This window comes from Pteropus alecto, unplaced genomic scaffold (genome assembly GCF_000325575.1).
Source record: "Pteropus alecto unplaced genomic scaffold, ASM32557v1 scaffold25, whole genome shotgun sequence".
In the NCBI taxonomy this organism is placed as follows: Eukaryota; Metazoa; Chordata; class Mammalia; order Chiroptera; family Pteropodidae; genus Pteropus; species Pteropus alecto.
Genome location: NW_006441955.1, coordinates 16,079,362 through 16,095,910, shown reverse-complemented (window position 1 = coordinate 16,095,910; position 16,549 = coordinate 16,079,362). Strand labels below are relative to the sequence as shown.

At 36.8% G+C, this 16,549-nt stretch overlaps 1 protein-coding gene across 1 annotated transcript in view; it reads right to left on the bottom strand.

Annotated features, from left to right (window-relative positions):
* The window catches only part of SGIP1 (SH3 domain GRB2 like endophilin interacting protein 1), a 183,368-nt gene that overhangs the window by 40,445 nt on the left and 126,374 nt on the right, over positions 1–16,549 (bottom strand). Inside the window, 3 exon segments of the mRNA XM_015595069.1 lie at positions 3,544–3,603; positions 9,616–9,742; positions 10,702–10,829. Of these exon segments, the coding sequence (XP_015450555.1) occupies positions 3,544–3,603; positions 9,616–9,742; positions 10,702–10,829 (315 nt within the window).

The window sequence follows — 16,549 nt, the reverse complement described above, 5'->3', positions numbered from 1 at the left end:
AGCCCACAGATAAGCACAAAGGAATGCTCTGCAGGACAGTAATGGTAGCAACAAGAAGGGGCAGAAGGTGGAATTATCAGATGGCTGCTTTGCATTGGGGTTTGGGAGAGGTGGTTTGGAAGCAACAATAAGGAGTTGGGAGAATTCAAATACTGTCTCCTAGTCCCATGACATATGACTCATAGAATTAAAGAACTTTCCACGGGGAGTGCTATAGGAGAAGTGATGGTCCCTGGAGAGGGTTGGAGTTCAGTTAAGGAAACAGATGGGTAAGTATGGCAAAGTGCCCTAAAATGCAGAGAAAGGTGCTGCTAAGGAGGTGGTATTCCTAAAGCCATGATGAGAGTAAGAGCAGTAAACAGGAGCGCAGTACGGTCTATAGATGAGTGTGCAAGAGGCTGTATGCACGGGGGATAGAGATGATATTCAGACACAAGGACACTCAAGAATGTATGATTGGAGGGGATTTTTTTTCCATTACTAGATAACGAGAAGATTTTATAGTTAAATAAGCTAACCAAGGAGAGAGAGAGAACACATTTCTGGAAACAGGTTGATGTTAAAACGCTCTAGGGAACTGTTCAAATATCTAACAATCACATCTCCTACTTATCATGGAAATATCTTTCCCTTCCTCTCACCTCAGAAGAATACTTGATAGCGTCAATAGAATATACTCTTGGATAAATGAATTGAAAAAGTTATTACTTTTTGTAACCTTTACTTTTTTATTAGCCCAACTTAAATAGCTTAAGATTTCAGTAAAATTTTTTAGAAAAGTAAAACATTAAGAAAAGCTTTGGAACTCTTGTGAGTTAGTGTCTAAATCTCATGTCTCTAGTTAAATTAAATTTGGAAGTGGGAAGCACCTCATGTTACCTTCAGAGAAACCCATAAACCAATGTTAATTAGTTGGTCAAACACTTACCGAGTGACTATGATGCCTAAAACACTGTAAGAGCAAAGCAATGAACGAATAAGACAGGGTCAAATTTTTAACTATAAAAACACTATTAAGATGCCTATAAATCATAATTTAAAAGTATTTAGAACAAGTGACTATTTTGACATGAGAATCTCTCTTCCTCTTCTACGCTCCCTGAATGAAGAATTTAAGAAAATGATAATTAATATTAATAATAACAAATGTGAATAAAATCAGAGTGCCCTAGAAGAATATGCTAGAAGTGCTATTCAATAAAACATTGAATGACCATCTTTTTGGATTATTAAAACTTGGATGGAGGCACTAGTCTCAAGGCAATTTAACATGTCACTATTTCTATGTCATCACAGCAGAAAATAAAAGGATCTTTTCAGGTTGCACTCGCTAAAAATACTTGAGACTAATGTACATAAATGATGGAAACAAACCTTCTCCATTCTTAAAACATAGCCATTCTTGTTCAGGTGGCAAGATGTCATCTTTAGTGTCTCCTGTCTTCCTTTGAAGTTGATTTTAATGTTTTTATTTGTGTAAGCATTTCTCAGTGATATAAGGAGGGACACACATTCATGATATGGCTGCTCTAATAGTCCCTTGTCTGTACCTCCCAGACTTGAGCAAGGTCCAAGATGAAGGTAACACAATCCTAGAGATTCTAAGTAATTTCTATGAAAACTTTTTCTTGCATGACTTCTCTAGGTCCAAATGGAGATGCTTAAAGAATTTGGGTTTTACTAATCAGAATGGAAGTTACCAACTTTAGATTCTCAGAAATCTACAACAAATATTTTTCTAAAATGAAAAAATGTGGTTCACATTGTTATTTCACACATTTATTAATACTTATATTTGGTTGATAAAATATATTTTAAAAACAAACCAACAACTAAATATTGTCTTTAGATTGGTAACTTTGAAAAAACTATTTCTCTCTGTTTAAGGAATCAACAAACTAAAACATAAGCAAATGAACCAATAGCCAAAGCAAGCTGCAACCACAAAAATCCTGCCAAAGTGGGCTTTTTTTTGAGCCCCAGTTAGTGAGGGTTGTCAGTAGCGTATTGCTTAATTTCCTGGTTAAAATCCAGTACACTACAGCTTCTGCTGTGGCCACACTGAACCAGAGAAAGGGCTTTTATGTAGGCTAGTATTTGCTGAACTTCAGGATTACCAACCTATTCAATTGCAGTTTCTCCTTCTGAGAAGTGCTATTCAGCAAAAAGACACCTGGGCACTTTTTAGTCTCATTTGATTCTAAGAGAAAGTGTAGAAGGTCATAAGTTTGCAGACTTTGCATCTTGGTTAATTATAAAATTGATAACCCAAGACAATAAAGGCTTCCAACATGATGTGGAAGATATGGACCCTCCTCCAAACACTGCCTATCCACCTGTCCTCAACTTGAGCCAGGACAAGATATCAGATATTTGAAAAGTTTTAAATCAGACTATATTTTTTACTGCTCTCCAAGCTACTCCAAGCTAAGGACTTCCATCTAGAGGACTATCTCTCAAGGAAAATTCACTATTGAGAGAAAAACGCCACAACCACACAAACTACTTAAAAATCTATATCAGTCATTCTGATTTTTAAAATTGCATTAAAATACACACTCAAGTTTGGAAAGGTCTTTTTGTTGTCATGAAACACAAAGACAAGTTTAATATTTAGATACAATTCTAGAGTAGAATATTATTTGGCCAACTTTTGATAATAGGATACATTTAGCTATTTAGAATAATAGAAATGTGGGGCTTAAGTGATAAGTATTTATTGTAAAATGGCCCATTAATTAAGCTAAATTACTCAAATTTCTCCCACTATTAAGTTAAATGAGACATTTAATCAAATTGGAATATTAAAATGATTTACAATGTAATTTAAAAGATAAGAATGCTAGTCCTTAATGCAGAATATAACAAATTATCCAACACTGAGGTTAGCTATCTGACATTATATTTATATATATTTTCTATAATCTTCTAAAAATGGCAAGTCCAGCGATAGTTGTCCATTTTACTACAGTTGTTCCAGTTGCAATTGCGGGAGACGTAAATAGAACTTACTAGAATACTCCTTTTTTTTTCTTTTCCTCATTTTTCTGATCTTCTATGCAGCATTCTTGTCATAAGGCTATACATACATATTTACATTTTACAACAATGGATGTTAGATCTGAAATATTAATGATCTAAAACAGAGTTAAATGCCAATTCCAACCAAAAGTGCCCTTATATTTGTTGCATTACATTTGCAATAGAGTTAGGAAAGAGCCCTGGTTGACAGAGTTAAGTTCCTTAGCCAAAAATGATTTTTTTAAAAAATATTTTTTCAATTCAATTTAACACAGTTAATTAAGTAACCAATATTAACTGCAAATTAACTTTAAGTTTTTAATATGAGAAATTGAAGATCCCATACAAACCAAATTCATGTAATGTTTCTTTTAATATTTAATATTTTCTAAGTAGCCATAGCATTTTTATGTAGAGAATGAGACCAGGTCTTTTGAAGTGAACTGGGATTTTTGAAATGCAGATGGGGAAAAAGGATGAGGGGAATATAAATTAGTATTTGGTATGCTATGTACTACTTACCTTCAAAAGTCAAATAAAACTTTCCTCTGTCAAACCAAACGAGGGAAGGCTGTTCATTCTCTGTATGGCCAGGAGTTGAAGCGGGAATGGGAAAGGTTAAGGAGAGGGAGAGAGAAGGACACAGTATGAGTTACAGAGCAGGTCATTAATCTCACTATGGGGGAGGGCAGAGGCACTGCATGCCATTAGCGTGCAGGGAAAAGGGAAGGCTGGAGATCTATTTCTTTCTTTATTTTTTAGTTTGGGGAAACAGAAAGCAAAGCAAAGCTATGGAGGCCTAAAGGGATGGGCACGCGTTGTTGGTAGCTTGATACTCGGTGCATTTGCGCATGGAGCAGAAATCTTCCTGGCCATGCAGGGGCGTCAGCATATTTTAACTGCACTAGTTTGGGCAAACTGTCATTCAGCAATTGCTGTAATCATTTCAGCTTCAATGTCATCCCCTTCTATATTTTCAAAAAGATAAACTCGGAGTTATGGGTTATACAAACTTAGCTTAGGTTTTAAATGACAATAGCATTGCATATCAATTTAATGTTCCTGGAAGATGTCATGTATCTTCCATACCCTCCCCTGGAATCACCTTAGGCATCCAGACACAAAACACCCTTTACCTACGTACCAAAGAGAAAATAAGATTACTAACGATGCTCTATTTTTGTTTAAATTAAAAAGCAGTCACTGGACATGTAATTCTGAGCAGTTAAATTATTCCTTCCTCTGTAAATTCACAAAGCAATAGCATTTCACCTTTTTTGAACTTTTTCATCAAGAAACTGTCATGCAACCTGCTGCTTTTTAATACATTTACTTTAAAAAATTTCAATGGCATGGGTTCCACGATGAACAGTAAATAGACAGGGTGCATCTGAGACGCACTGGACACTCATGAGGTGAGTAGCATGTCCATGAAGTTTATAGCATTCAGATGGCATAATGGCTTGGATTTTAAAGTCTAGGTATCTAGAGATCACTTGGCTAGCACCATACCTGCTGGGGTTTCACAGCGCTTTTCAAATGAGGGCAGTTTGTCATAAAAAACATCATCTTCTGACACTACGAACCAAAGAAATATAAAGGAATGGAAAACAAAAACACAAATACAAATCCCAAATGAAATCGAGCAGCACACTTTACTGACCAAAACACAGGGATGATTTTAATGGAAAAGGAAAGAAAATCTAAGACACTGAGATTATGACTAGGATGTAAAAAATGATGTGCTTATTTAATGATGATTCCATGAGAAGAAATTAAAAATTTTAAAATGCCAAGTTTTAGCATTTGTGACTTTGGCTGAAGTCAGCTCCATGGAAGAAATTATGCCCCCACCTTTTCAGGGAGTTGTTAAAAGCACTATCATTAATAATTGACTTGTGCAAGTGTAGTTCATTCAGACACAATTCTCAAGTGGCCAGACACATGTCCATCAACAGAACCTCCTGACAGCAAGGACAGCTCAACAAAATCACCCAGCATGCACCTCCCCATGGGGAAAGAGGAAGCTTTTAACGAGACTATAGTAAAAAAAAAAAAAAAAAAACCAGTATAAATCAAAAGTCCCTGAATGAAGTATACCATTTTAACTTCATCAATATCCAAATTCAATTTGCCTTGCACCTATCTTTGGTGGTTATGGACTGCTGTTTTGAACAGCATTATTGCGATATCATCTTTGGCTATGGTATCCAGCTATGGCCAAATGTCTTTATAAATTGGTCTCAACAGTTGCTCTGAACTCCAACCATTCCAGATCTTTGCACATAGTCTCCCTTCTAACTAACAAATGCAGATAATTGGGGTTTACTTTGTGGTTTTAAAAAGCATTCAATGCCCCAAGTCCTAAGGGTATTATTACAATTTTAATAGAAAATTTAATAAAATTTATATAAAGACCAGTAAGGGAGAATCTTTCCTCCACTGTAGAGAAGTAAGATCAGGAAATAAATGAGCATAGCAAAATTATTCCATAAACAATGTTTCTTAAAAAATAATCTCCTAGCTTGCCTCCTAGACTTAGGAAGAAAGGCAGGGAAACTATTTCTTTGTCATTTCTTACGGTTCTAGGATATCACCTGTCAATCAGTTTTTATTATATATGTGGCTAAAACAAGTTAATGTAACTCCTATAGTATCTATAGAAGAGGAACAGGACAAATGGAACTGGTACTAAGGAGGACACTCCATAGTGTTGAGAGAAAATAGGAAGCAAAACAGTTACACTGGTAGTAACTGAGTGTAATGGTGTTTGTTCATATCTACTAGTGAGAAATGATGGAGGATATTCCTTTCTTTTGAAGAACTAATTCCCTATTTATAATCTCCTTAAAATAAGGAGCCTGCAATGTTGCCATTTGTTCTTTGAGCTGAAGTTACAAAAGAATAGTTCAAAGGGTTGAATAGCATGCTCATGATCTTTTTTTATTGTGGTTGTGGACGTTGAGGGCTTAGAAGAAAACATCCTAAATAAATCAGAGAACTTAAAAAATAAGTCATTGAATAGCTCTGTGCCTGGTTTAAATAAGGGCAACACTCAAATTAAATACAGAAGAAAATATTTCCTTAAGAATTAGCCATGGAAATTGCCTCAAACTGATCTGAGATGAAGAAGTCAATACTGGAGATAAGCTTTAATGTTTTCTGATAGGCAAGGACAGCTAAACCACCTAAGGGCTCAGGTTGTCATGTAGGTTTACCTGATTCACATTTCTGACTCTAAAAAAAAAAAAAAAAAACTGGAGGGGAAAAAAAGATTATATAAAAAGATTATATATATGGGAATTTTAATTGGGATCAAGCATATCTATGTCCAAATGTCTGTCTTTTTGAACAGAATAATTGGCATTAATACAGATTTTTTTTTTTTGAAAAAGCTTATCCCATTCAGAATTGCCTCCCAGCTTGGAGAAAATATTTTAAGTTTTAGATGCTATGGTTAACATTCCAGTACTTCACACAAATCACTTTTGCTCAAAGTTCTACACCAAAGAAAGTATCAAAGTCTATATGGTGCCCATAAATGATACTTTGCATTTGTTATAAATTTCTGGAACGTTGAAGAGGCAATTGAAAATGCATAATTAACAGTAAAGGTATATAATTAACAGTAAATTTAACAATGAAGAAAAATTGTCTTTATGGTAGTCTTTTTGCATTGAATTCCCAAAGGAAGATTCTGCAACTGTCTAAAACAAACAAACAAACAAACAAACAAAAACTGACTACTACTCACAGAAATAAAAGAAAGTTAACAAAAATGAATATTTATAATTAGAGATAATTCCGTTTATCTCTTTATCTAAATGTCTAGGAGTTTGTTTCTTATAATAGAATAACTTTAAACATTTTTTTCTATTCTTATAATATTATTAGATTTCCTCCTGAAATCACAGAGTAAAGGTCCAATGAGCTTTATCGAGTACAGAAGTTTATTGTATTTCATTGTTTCTAAAATATGCACTTTTTCACATTTGAAATTTGTTGTATTTTCACTCTGAAATTGGAATGAGTTTTAAAAATCACTGTGATAAGAAAGCATTGCATCTTAGCTCAACTGGCAGCTTTCCCCTTCCTTACTTAGTCATATATAAAACAGTAGCGCATCTTCTAATCGAGGGGGTCAACTTCAGTGAAGTGCAGTTGCATTTAAGTGTGACAATACACAGAAAGTCCTATTTTCAGGTGTGGCATCAGATTTACTACTTTATTATCACAGCTCTCATGAAAGATTTTATGCCCCAAGTCTTATAGGAGCATTTTCTTATATAAATTGTCGTGTAGAAAGACTAAACTTGTTCTTAAAAATTTAGTCTTGAATTACGTTCAACTTCACTTACTGATTCCCACCACACTTGCTCCAATTTTGGTTCAAGTTTCATAGAAAATGTCAAAGAGTATTGTGGTGGTATGAGGGAAATATTGAGCCATGGACGTTAGGAGATTTGCTGCCGAAATTTTCTATCTCCCTGAGTCACTCAACTACATTAAGCTGACATTCTAAGTCGGTCACCAATAATTGGCTCTTCGGTACTGAACAGCCAAAGCTGTGTCTTCTCCAAAAAGAGATAAACAGCAATACACAAGAAGCTGCGGGGCAGTCAGTCATTTGACAATGTATTTATTTCAGTGAGAAATGGTTGTCAGGTGACCTGCAGCAGCAGGATATAAAGAACAGGACAGTGAGGAATGTAGTGGGAAAATGAAAACCAAATTAAAAATAACAAAATCAAACAGATTAAATCAGAATGCTGCTCAGCAATGAAGCAATGTGACTATCCTCTTAGGTGGTTTTTAAAAAAGCCCTTCTGTGGTTCATTTTGAAGGAATCCATACTAGATGTGTTAAGAACCACAGAATCACTGGCCAGGCTTTGAGATTTCTGTAGCAGGGAGAATAAAAACGCATTGTATGAACATAGACACAGTTCGAATGACCTGTGTGTACAATTTTCTCTGTGAATCTCAAGTTAAAAGAACACGTTAGATGGCCATCTGAGGTCACTTGAGGTTTGCTTTCTGAGTGACAGTTTATTCTTCTCACTTTCCCTCTTTGACCAGTCAGGAAAGTCACAGGGAGTGGATGGGACACATAATCAACAGGAAAAAAAATAAAAACAAACAAAAAAACCAGAGCAGGAGTGGGGAAATGACTATAGCAATCAAGAGTATTGAAGAGAGTTCAAAAATAAGGTTGGATGTTACAGAACAAACAAATGAACAAAAAAGCCAGAAAGAAATGAACTAATAGGCATTTGAAAATAGGAAGCCCCAAACTGCCCCAAATGATAATGCAGATAAAGAATAGACTTGGCTGTATTTATAACATTAAATATCTGCCTGTTACTGCATCGTATGAAATTAGATAGCTGGCTATATTTTCACCAAATTTGAAGGATTCTTTGGGATAGTCGAATTAATAATATAGAGCATGTGATATAGTTGAACTTCTCTTTGAGGCCCTTAAGAGGCACACCTTAGCTTAGCCCCCTGGAAAAATAGGGAATTCTTTTTCAGATGAGCTTCAGGTTTTGATCAAACTACTTCTCACATGGGCAAGTCTGTAGTGTGCTCTTGGTAAGTAGTCCTGGAAAAATAGGGAATTCTTTTTCAGATGAGCTTTGATCAAACTACTTCTCACGTGGGCAAGTCTGTACTGTGCTCTTGGTAAGTAGCGGGAATTTATTTAGCTTTGGTTAATGATTCTCCCAAGCAATGCAGGATGGCCAGCTGGTTTATAATATGGTAGACTTGGAGGGGAGTTCTGACAATAAAGGAAGACAACGGGAAAAAAGGGAATGAGAAAACTTCAGATCAGAGACACCATGCAAACATGAGAGAGACGGCAGGAGCTTATAGAAGATGGGTGGAGAGGTATAGAGAAAGACCAGCCTCCGGAAGAGGCAAGATGCTCCAGGCAAAATGAAGCGTTTAAACCTGGGAAAACCATCCAGCTGAGCAGCCATTCTCAACTCTTCACTTTCATCACACCATAAGGAAAGAAGCACAAAGGCATTTACTGAAAATGCCAACAATGACTTATTTCTCAGGAAAAATCGACCACATATCATAGAAAAAAATGTCAAAAATTCTGTGCAAGTTTCACAATGCCAATATGTATACCATCTCTCAACATAAGAACAACCAAAAGTGATGAAGAAATGAAAACTTCAAGAAATAAAAGTTCTAAATTTTGTGATTTCTGATGTAGTACACGGTTGGAATTTAAATAAACATTCCCCCTCAAAGGAGACTCTTTTGATTATAAGAAATAATATTTAAATACAGGACCTTATTTGATGATTTCTTCCTTGCTTTTATGAATAGCTCTGTATGGAATAGCATAAGAGAATTTCTGCAAAACACAGGTGTTAATATCTTTAGTCGTTTATTTGCTTAGTTAAAGCACTTTGCCTCCTTTGCTGAGAAGGTGCTTTTAAAAGAAGAGTCAGATGATGGTAGCAAAACACACAGCAAAACAATTTTAACCAGAAACAGAGGGCCTCAGGGTTTTCAGATCATAAAAATAGCCAATCAAAACCACAAAACAGATTAAAAGAGAGGAGATAATTTTTACCAACTGTGGGAGTGGTGGCTGCACTCAAGGAATTGGTGGACGATATTGAAGAAGTGCTTTCAGCCCGGGCTAGGGGTGCTATCGGAGGAGGGCTGGAAGAATGTATGGGAGGGCTGAAAGGTCTGGGCTGCAGGGGGAAGAAAAGAGATGGAAAGTTAGATACACAGGTCATAGCAGTCTTGTTCCATATTTTTAACGTCTCCCAGGCCCAGGTATAACAATTCAGGTTCTTAAAAGAGTACAGGTGACACCATTTTTATATTGAAATTGATTATATCTATACAGAAGCTTCTGGATGGAGCCAGAAGAACCATAAACCACAATGTGCTATACTCGATAGGTGCATTAGAGTTAAAGAAGCTGAGATCTGTGATGCAGTCAGTGATGTTTCGGGACAGTGAATTTACATGCTCTCGGAGACTAAGTAGATAATACGATCTGAGAGCTTAAACTCATTTAAAAAATTTAAATACAAAATACTGTGCTGTGCTAGCTAAACTAAGTATTATGAACATCACCAGTTTGTGGATGCCAAAGAAATTTACCTCTGCTAGAAGTCTCTGTGAACACGCACAGAATGTTTTCCACCCCTTAGCCTTACGACACGATATAAGAAACTTTCAGAACAAATTCATCAGGCCACTACTCTCCTTTATATTTACATAGTGTGCCTACCACCAATAACTTCTGGCAGTCTGGGAACAGAAATCAGGACTCGGTCCTCTCTTGGGGCCTTTCAAAACAGGATAAATATGGTGAAAAGAAACATCTCCTTTTCTAAAGGTTTTAGCACAATAGAGCATTACTGTCTTAATTTGCATCAAACCCAATGTAGCAGAACTGAAGGCCCAAGAGTCCCTAGTCCTACCATTTTAGTCTTTGGCTTGAACGATGATAGAGATTTGCGGAGGGTTGAAATGTACACCCATACTGCATGACAGTCTTTCAGATGCCACCTGTCAGGGCCATTTGCACAAGTGATCTAAGGTTTAGACCTGAAGTTGAGATAGCCTGTGTTAAGGCTTTTGACTCATTTGTCATTCTCACCATGAGTTTCTGAGCAAGCCAGGGCAGAAAGGAACATACCACATCTCCGACTCCAGGTTTTCCTGGAGGTAGCTTTGGTCGAGATGGAGGCCTGGGAGGAGGTGGAGGTGGGGTGGTACTGCTGCTGGGAACCAAGGGTGTGGATGGCCGAGCAGGGGATGATGCACCTGAAAAACAAGCTGGTGTTAAAAATGGCTGGGAACATAGATGGTCAAAGAGCTATCATCACTTAATCTCTCCTTCCCCATTTCCACAGTGCAATGCAGTCCCAGACACTTTTTATCACCTCAGCAGTTAGTATAGTCAACGCTGTAGCATGTGGTGTTTTTTTTTTTTTAATAAAGAAAAAAAATCACTCAGTTGAACTATGGTTGATGGCAGAAGCTGAAGCTCATTGCCTTTTGTTGTCATGTGACACCAGTGAAAGGTAAATCCTTTTTATAAGTCTCTGTGACAGATTTTTAAGACTCTTTTGGCTGGGTGGATAGTAGGTTTCATTTTGACCATATGCACATGAAACTTATAATAAATCCTTTTGCTTTCTGCATATTCGGAATTTATGTCCAAGATGAAAATGGAGTAAGAACTTGAAGGAAGATGAATGATTTCTCCACATTATATATATATTTAAACATGTATAAGAGAATTATCCTTTTTACTATGCTTCAAAATATGAGTACTAACTTTATAAATGTCAGGAAACACTTGATGGTTAGCAAAGGACAAAATATAAGAAGGTAAGTTAGATGTTACATGAGGACTTTGTGCTTAGAGTCTTAACAGAAACACATTGAGTTTAGAGGATTTTATGTTTTGAAGGAGGCTGCTTAGGAATCTGTTCTATGTAAAGTCTGCCCACGATGATTTTTGTGATGATTTTAAAAGAGCCTCTTGGATTTACTTTTCTGGCTGTCAATGACAAGCATGTGAAACACAGAAGACACACAGAGGCCGGCATGCACACTAGTCAGCACACCAGTAAGGTCTCTAGACTCAGGGGTCTGCCTATCAGCAGTTATATATGCCTGGCATACATGGGTAAACTACTCAGCTAAAACCCATAAGAAAGTCATATCAATATTCCAAACAGTTCTTGTTCAGAAAAGTTCCAACTATGCCAGATATTTTGTCACTTTGGCTAGAAGCAAAGGTGTCAAATCATTCCAAGAAAATTCTAAGAAATCCTGCCATAGGAAAATACCCGCTCCCTCCCACCTCCCTTCTAATATGCCACAAAACTGTGCTCCCTGGAGAACCCTAGACCATCATCTCCATCTTCAGATTTTCAGATTCTCAAAGAAGTTGAGCAACAAACCCATCATCTCAGCATCTGCTCTCATCTTAGGAGAGTCCATGGGGGTAAACCTTGATCCTCTTATTTAAACAACCTGAAATTTTGAACTTGTTGTGTTTCTCTGTGCTGTTTATTGAAAGTGTAATTTCGTTAATGGAACACCCTACTAATTATTACCACCACCCCCATCTCTACCTCCACCTCCTCTCTATCACTACCACCTTTTTACTGTATTCTTCCTTTTTATTTTGTTGGGCCAGAATCTATGCTAGGTACTCTATATACATTATCTTATTTTATCTCCACAGTAAGCTTTGAAGGAAGGTGCTGTTACTACCTCAATGGAAACTAAAGCTCAGAGATATTCAGTAACTTGCTCAAGGTCACACAGCACAAATGATCTATTTAATTCCAAAACTCAAGCTTAAAGGCAATGTCTTATAGCTTTAGGTGGACTGTGGAGTTCCACATTTTGCATAAAATCTGGTCTTATTTTTGCATGGGCAGCTTGCACACACCTCTTTCAATGTATACATTCTTAGTCTTTTGGCTAATCTTCTCTTGAACAAAAAAATGGGGTGTTTTGACAGGTGCCATTACAAAGTTTTCTTTCACGTGAATAGATTAACACCCAGGATGTTTTCAGAAAACAGAAGTGATAGCAAAGTGACGGAAAACAAGCTTTTAAACGATAAAGTCTTTGTCAGGAAGTTTCCTGGGGCTTTTGGGGGCTTCTATTTCACTGGAAAACCATGCCATAGGACTAGTTCAAAATATCTATCCATAGGTCTATTTCCAAGAAATAGTCTTCTGAATCAATCTCAGGAAAAAGTCAGCTGCTTATCTTTTTTCCAACATGTTCCAGAAGGGAAATTTTAAAAACAAGTTTGAGTAATGCTTGGGCAAGTACTAAGGGATTATACTCAAGGCAGTGTGGAATATTGAAAAAACTCGAAGAAAAGTCAGGTGATTTGAGTTCTAGCCCTGCCCATCTCTTATCAACTATGAGATCTTAACCTCTCTGAACCTCCTGTTTTAAAGAATGAGACATGTTTCTACCTTACAAGGTAGTTGTAACAATCAAAATAGAAAATGTTTATGAAAGTGTTTACTAAACTATAAAGTGCTACAAAAATGGAAGAGAATAGATATTGATGATGATGGTAAAGATATGCCTTTTGATACAGATAGAACCAAAAACAAAGAGAAAAGTGGCTAGTTAACTGTTTCCCTCTTCCTCCTTTATGGACACTTGATTTAACTCACTTTTTCCTTACCGAATTAATTTAATTGATTTGTTGTGCAGTTGGAAGACACTAAGGGAGCATTTAATAACTAAACCCTACTTGACGGAGCCCTGATGTTTAGGAGAGGATATTCAGGGCCTGTGGGGTTATTTCACAACTACACTAAGGCTTCGCATGCTTTTGTGAGAGTGTTTTGTATTGTAAGAGTGTAGGTTATTATTTGTACATCTCTATCATTCTTCGATCTTCAATTATACATTCATTTTCCCTTCAAGCAATGTTTTTTCAAAGAACAATGCTGTAAAGTAAGTGGATGGCATCTCCAGTTAAGGCTTAATTTTAAAAATCATACTTACATTATTTGAGTTTTGTAAGTTCAAAAAAGTTGACAACCATTGACATGTTCTCAATCCATTTACTACTCTCAACGTGAAGTTCCATCATAATTTCTTTGGTAACTCCCCCCAAAAAGTGTAACTACAGCTTCAACTTTTAGCTCTCGTTCAGTTTATGTGTGGGTGAGGGTGGGCAGTGGGGCAGCTGATGAGAAGTAGTAAATGGAATCCAATAGAACTGGAGTCAGATCCTGGCTCTTCTAATTATTAGCTTTGTGACAATGGCCAAGTTCCATCTTTGAGCTTCTGTTTTCTATCTGTAAAATGAGGCTAATCCACCACAATGCTGAGGGGAGAATCAAGTGAAATAAAATATATGTACTTCAAAACATTTAAGGAACTAAATAGCCATTCCCGGTTGTGTTTCTTAGAACACAATCTCACCATTTCCTTGAAAAAAGTATTATATATGTATGGGAATGATTACATACTATGTTTCTTTTTTGGTGACCCACGTGTTACAATCTCTAAAATAGTACTGTCTCACAGAGCTTTCTGCACTGATGAAAATGTTCTAGAATGAGTGCTGTCCAATGAGACAAGCACTAGCCACATGTAGCCATTGAACACTTGAACTGTGGCTACTGTGTCTAAAGAACTGATTTTTAAATTTTAATTAATTACTAGTAAGATTACTATAGTCACATGTGGCTATTGAACATTGCTGCTCTAAAAAGACTTGTAGTTAGGAGATATATTTGGTTAATTCAACCCCAGGTAACTCAAACTCACTTGTTTATGAATGTGTATGTGTATGTTATATATCTATGTATAACATCTTTTAATATTGCTTTAATATCTCAAGTTGGAAAATGTTACACTGAACATTCTCTCTTTACTAACACCTCTCTTTTCCTGGCCTCCAAACCTGCTGCAGGCCAATAAAACTCGTTCTCCTTCTCATCCCTTGGCATACAACCCACACAAGAGGAGATAGCCTTTGCCAAGAATCAGAGTCTGCATTCCAGTAAAGCAATGTCCTGGTCTAACTAGATATTTTTAGCTTTTGCCATGAGGAAATTAAAGTTCTTGAAGCAAATTCTTAACTTCCAACTCTTTTTCAACAGCAGGTAACTCTTTTGATTTAGAAAGCTGTGAATACTGTCTAAAGTTGGTGGGTGACAGTCACCTTGCTGTGAAGGAAATTTTTAAAGTGAGCATAATGGTATCCAATTAAATAGAGTTTGAGAAGTACTGGAAAAATTAGTCTCATCAGGCTAAGTGTTATAGAAAGCAGGAAGTGAGAAGCATGGCTAATCTTTAAAACAGGAGGCCGTACCCTATCGTTGTAATCTTAAATTTACTTTACTGCCTTCTGTGTATAGTCCATCAATAAAACATTAAGCAGCAAATAAACTGGGACTTAATTAAGGAGATAATGGTGCTAAATTTTATTTATTCATGAGCTTCATTAGCCCAGTTCAGTCTTCCACTTAGAAATTCAATCCTTTAATACCAGCAAAGTATAGTTTTTTTTCCAGTTCAATTATTAAGAATCAATAGTCTTTGCTGGTAACATTTTAAAGTAATTTCAAATCAAGGTAAGGAAGCTAAACATTAAAACAACAATAAAACTCCCAAAGATTCCAGAAAGAAAGCCAAAGCTCCTCTCTCCACTCATTAGATCAGTGGTCTATTCAATGAAACAAACATCTCACAGAGCCTTATGGAAGATGATAGAGGAAACAGAGATGAATAACAAAGCTGTCCTGTCTTCCCCTCGTCCCACAAGAGCTTAGCAGCCAGTCACTGGAGAGGACATTATTCCTTGAAAAATCCTCTCAGGAGACTGAGAGCCTGGCCCAGGAATGAGAGCCCTGTGGAAGACAATGAAGCACACCGCTCTTTGACGACGGATAGCCAGCTTCTTGGGGTTTGTGGTACAAACTGAAGGCTTTACCTAGGGACCCTTTATTATCTTTACAGAGAGGTAAGGAGCTTATAGTCCCCAGAGACCTGAAAAAGCAACAGAAGATGGAGGTGGGTGCTCTAACTTTCTAGAATTACAGAGAGGAGTACTGAGGAGGAATAGGTTTTCAGAGAACTTCAGCGATCTTGTTGATGACACAATGCAGTATAGGTTGGTGTCGGTCGTCAAATAGTTTGGATGTTTTGTAACTAAACCTTACAAGAGCGCCTGGAGATAACAGTGGTTAAAATACAAATTCGGGACTAGACAGATCTAAGTATGAATGCCATGTCTACCACCACTAGCTGTGTAAAGCTGGGCAACTTACTGGACATCTCTGAGCTTCGGTTTTCCCATCTGTAAAAAGGGGGAAATAAAAGCATCTACCACATGGGGTTGTTGTGAGGATAAAATAATATGCATAAAGCACTTAGCATGGTGCCAGGACAAGAAACCATATCTGTTGTTTTTATTGGCAAAATAAAGGCTCCCAAAGGTCCCATGGTAAAGAAAGGTGCTGATCTTGTTTTAACACAATGTTTCCCCGACCGATTTGAATATTGAATACTCTTCCTTTTTTGATGGAGGAAGGCACAGGGGGCACACCTAATGACATACAACATTAACTTTGGATGAGGAACAGGTGAGTTTCCAGCCCTCTTTTTGATCAGCGTGGATACTCTCACTTGAAAGCACAGAGGAATTTGCAGATACAGAGCAAGCACTGAAAGATATTCCATTGAAAGAGGCAGCAATGATGACTGACTATTAGAATAGGGACAAATGCTTTCCTTTCCATCTCTTACTAGGTCTAAATAACTTAAACTTACTAACCTCTTCTGAAGCAAATAAAAAACAAACAGTACATGGCACCCCCAGGAAGATGCCTAAACTGAACCCACAGGCACTGGAGGGACTTGTCAGACAAATTCGAGGACCAATGGAATAAATGATATGGAAGAAGATGCATTAGAAAAATCTTGATCTTTCTTTGGTTTGCACTGCAGATGTTACCATCCTTTCGTAATTAGAGAATGCAAAA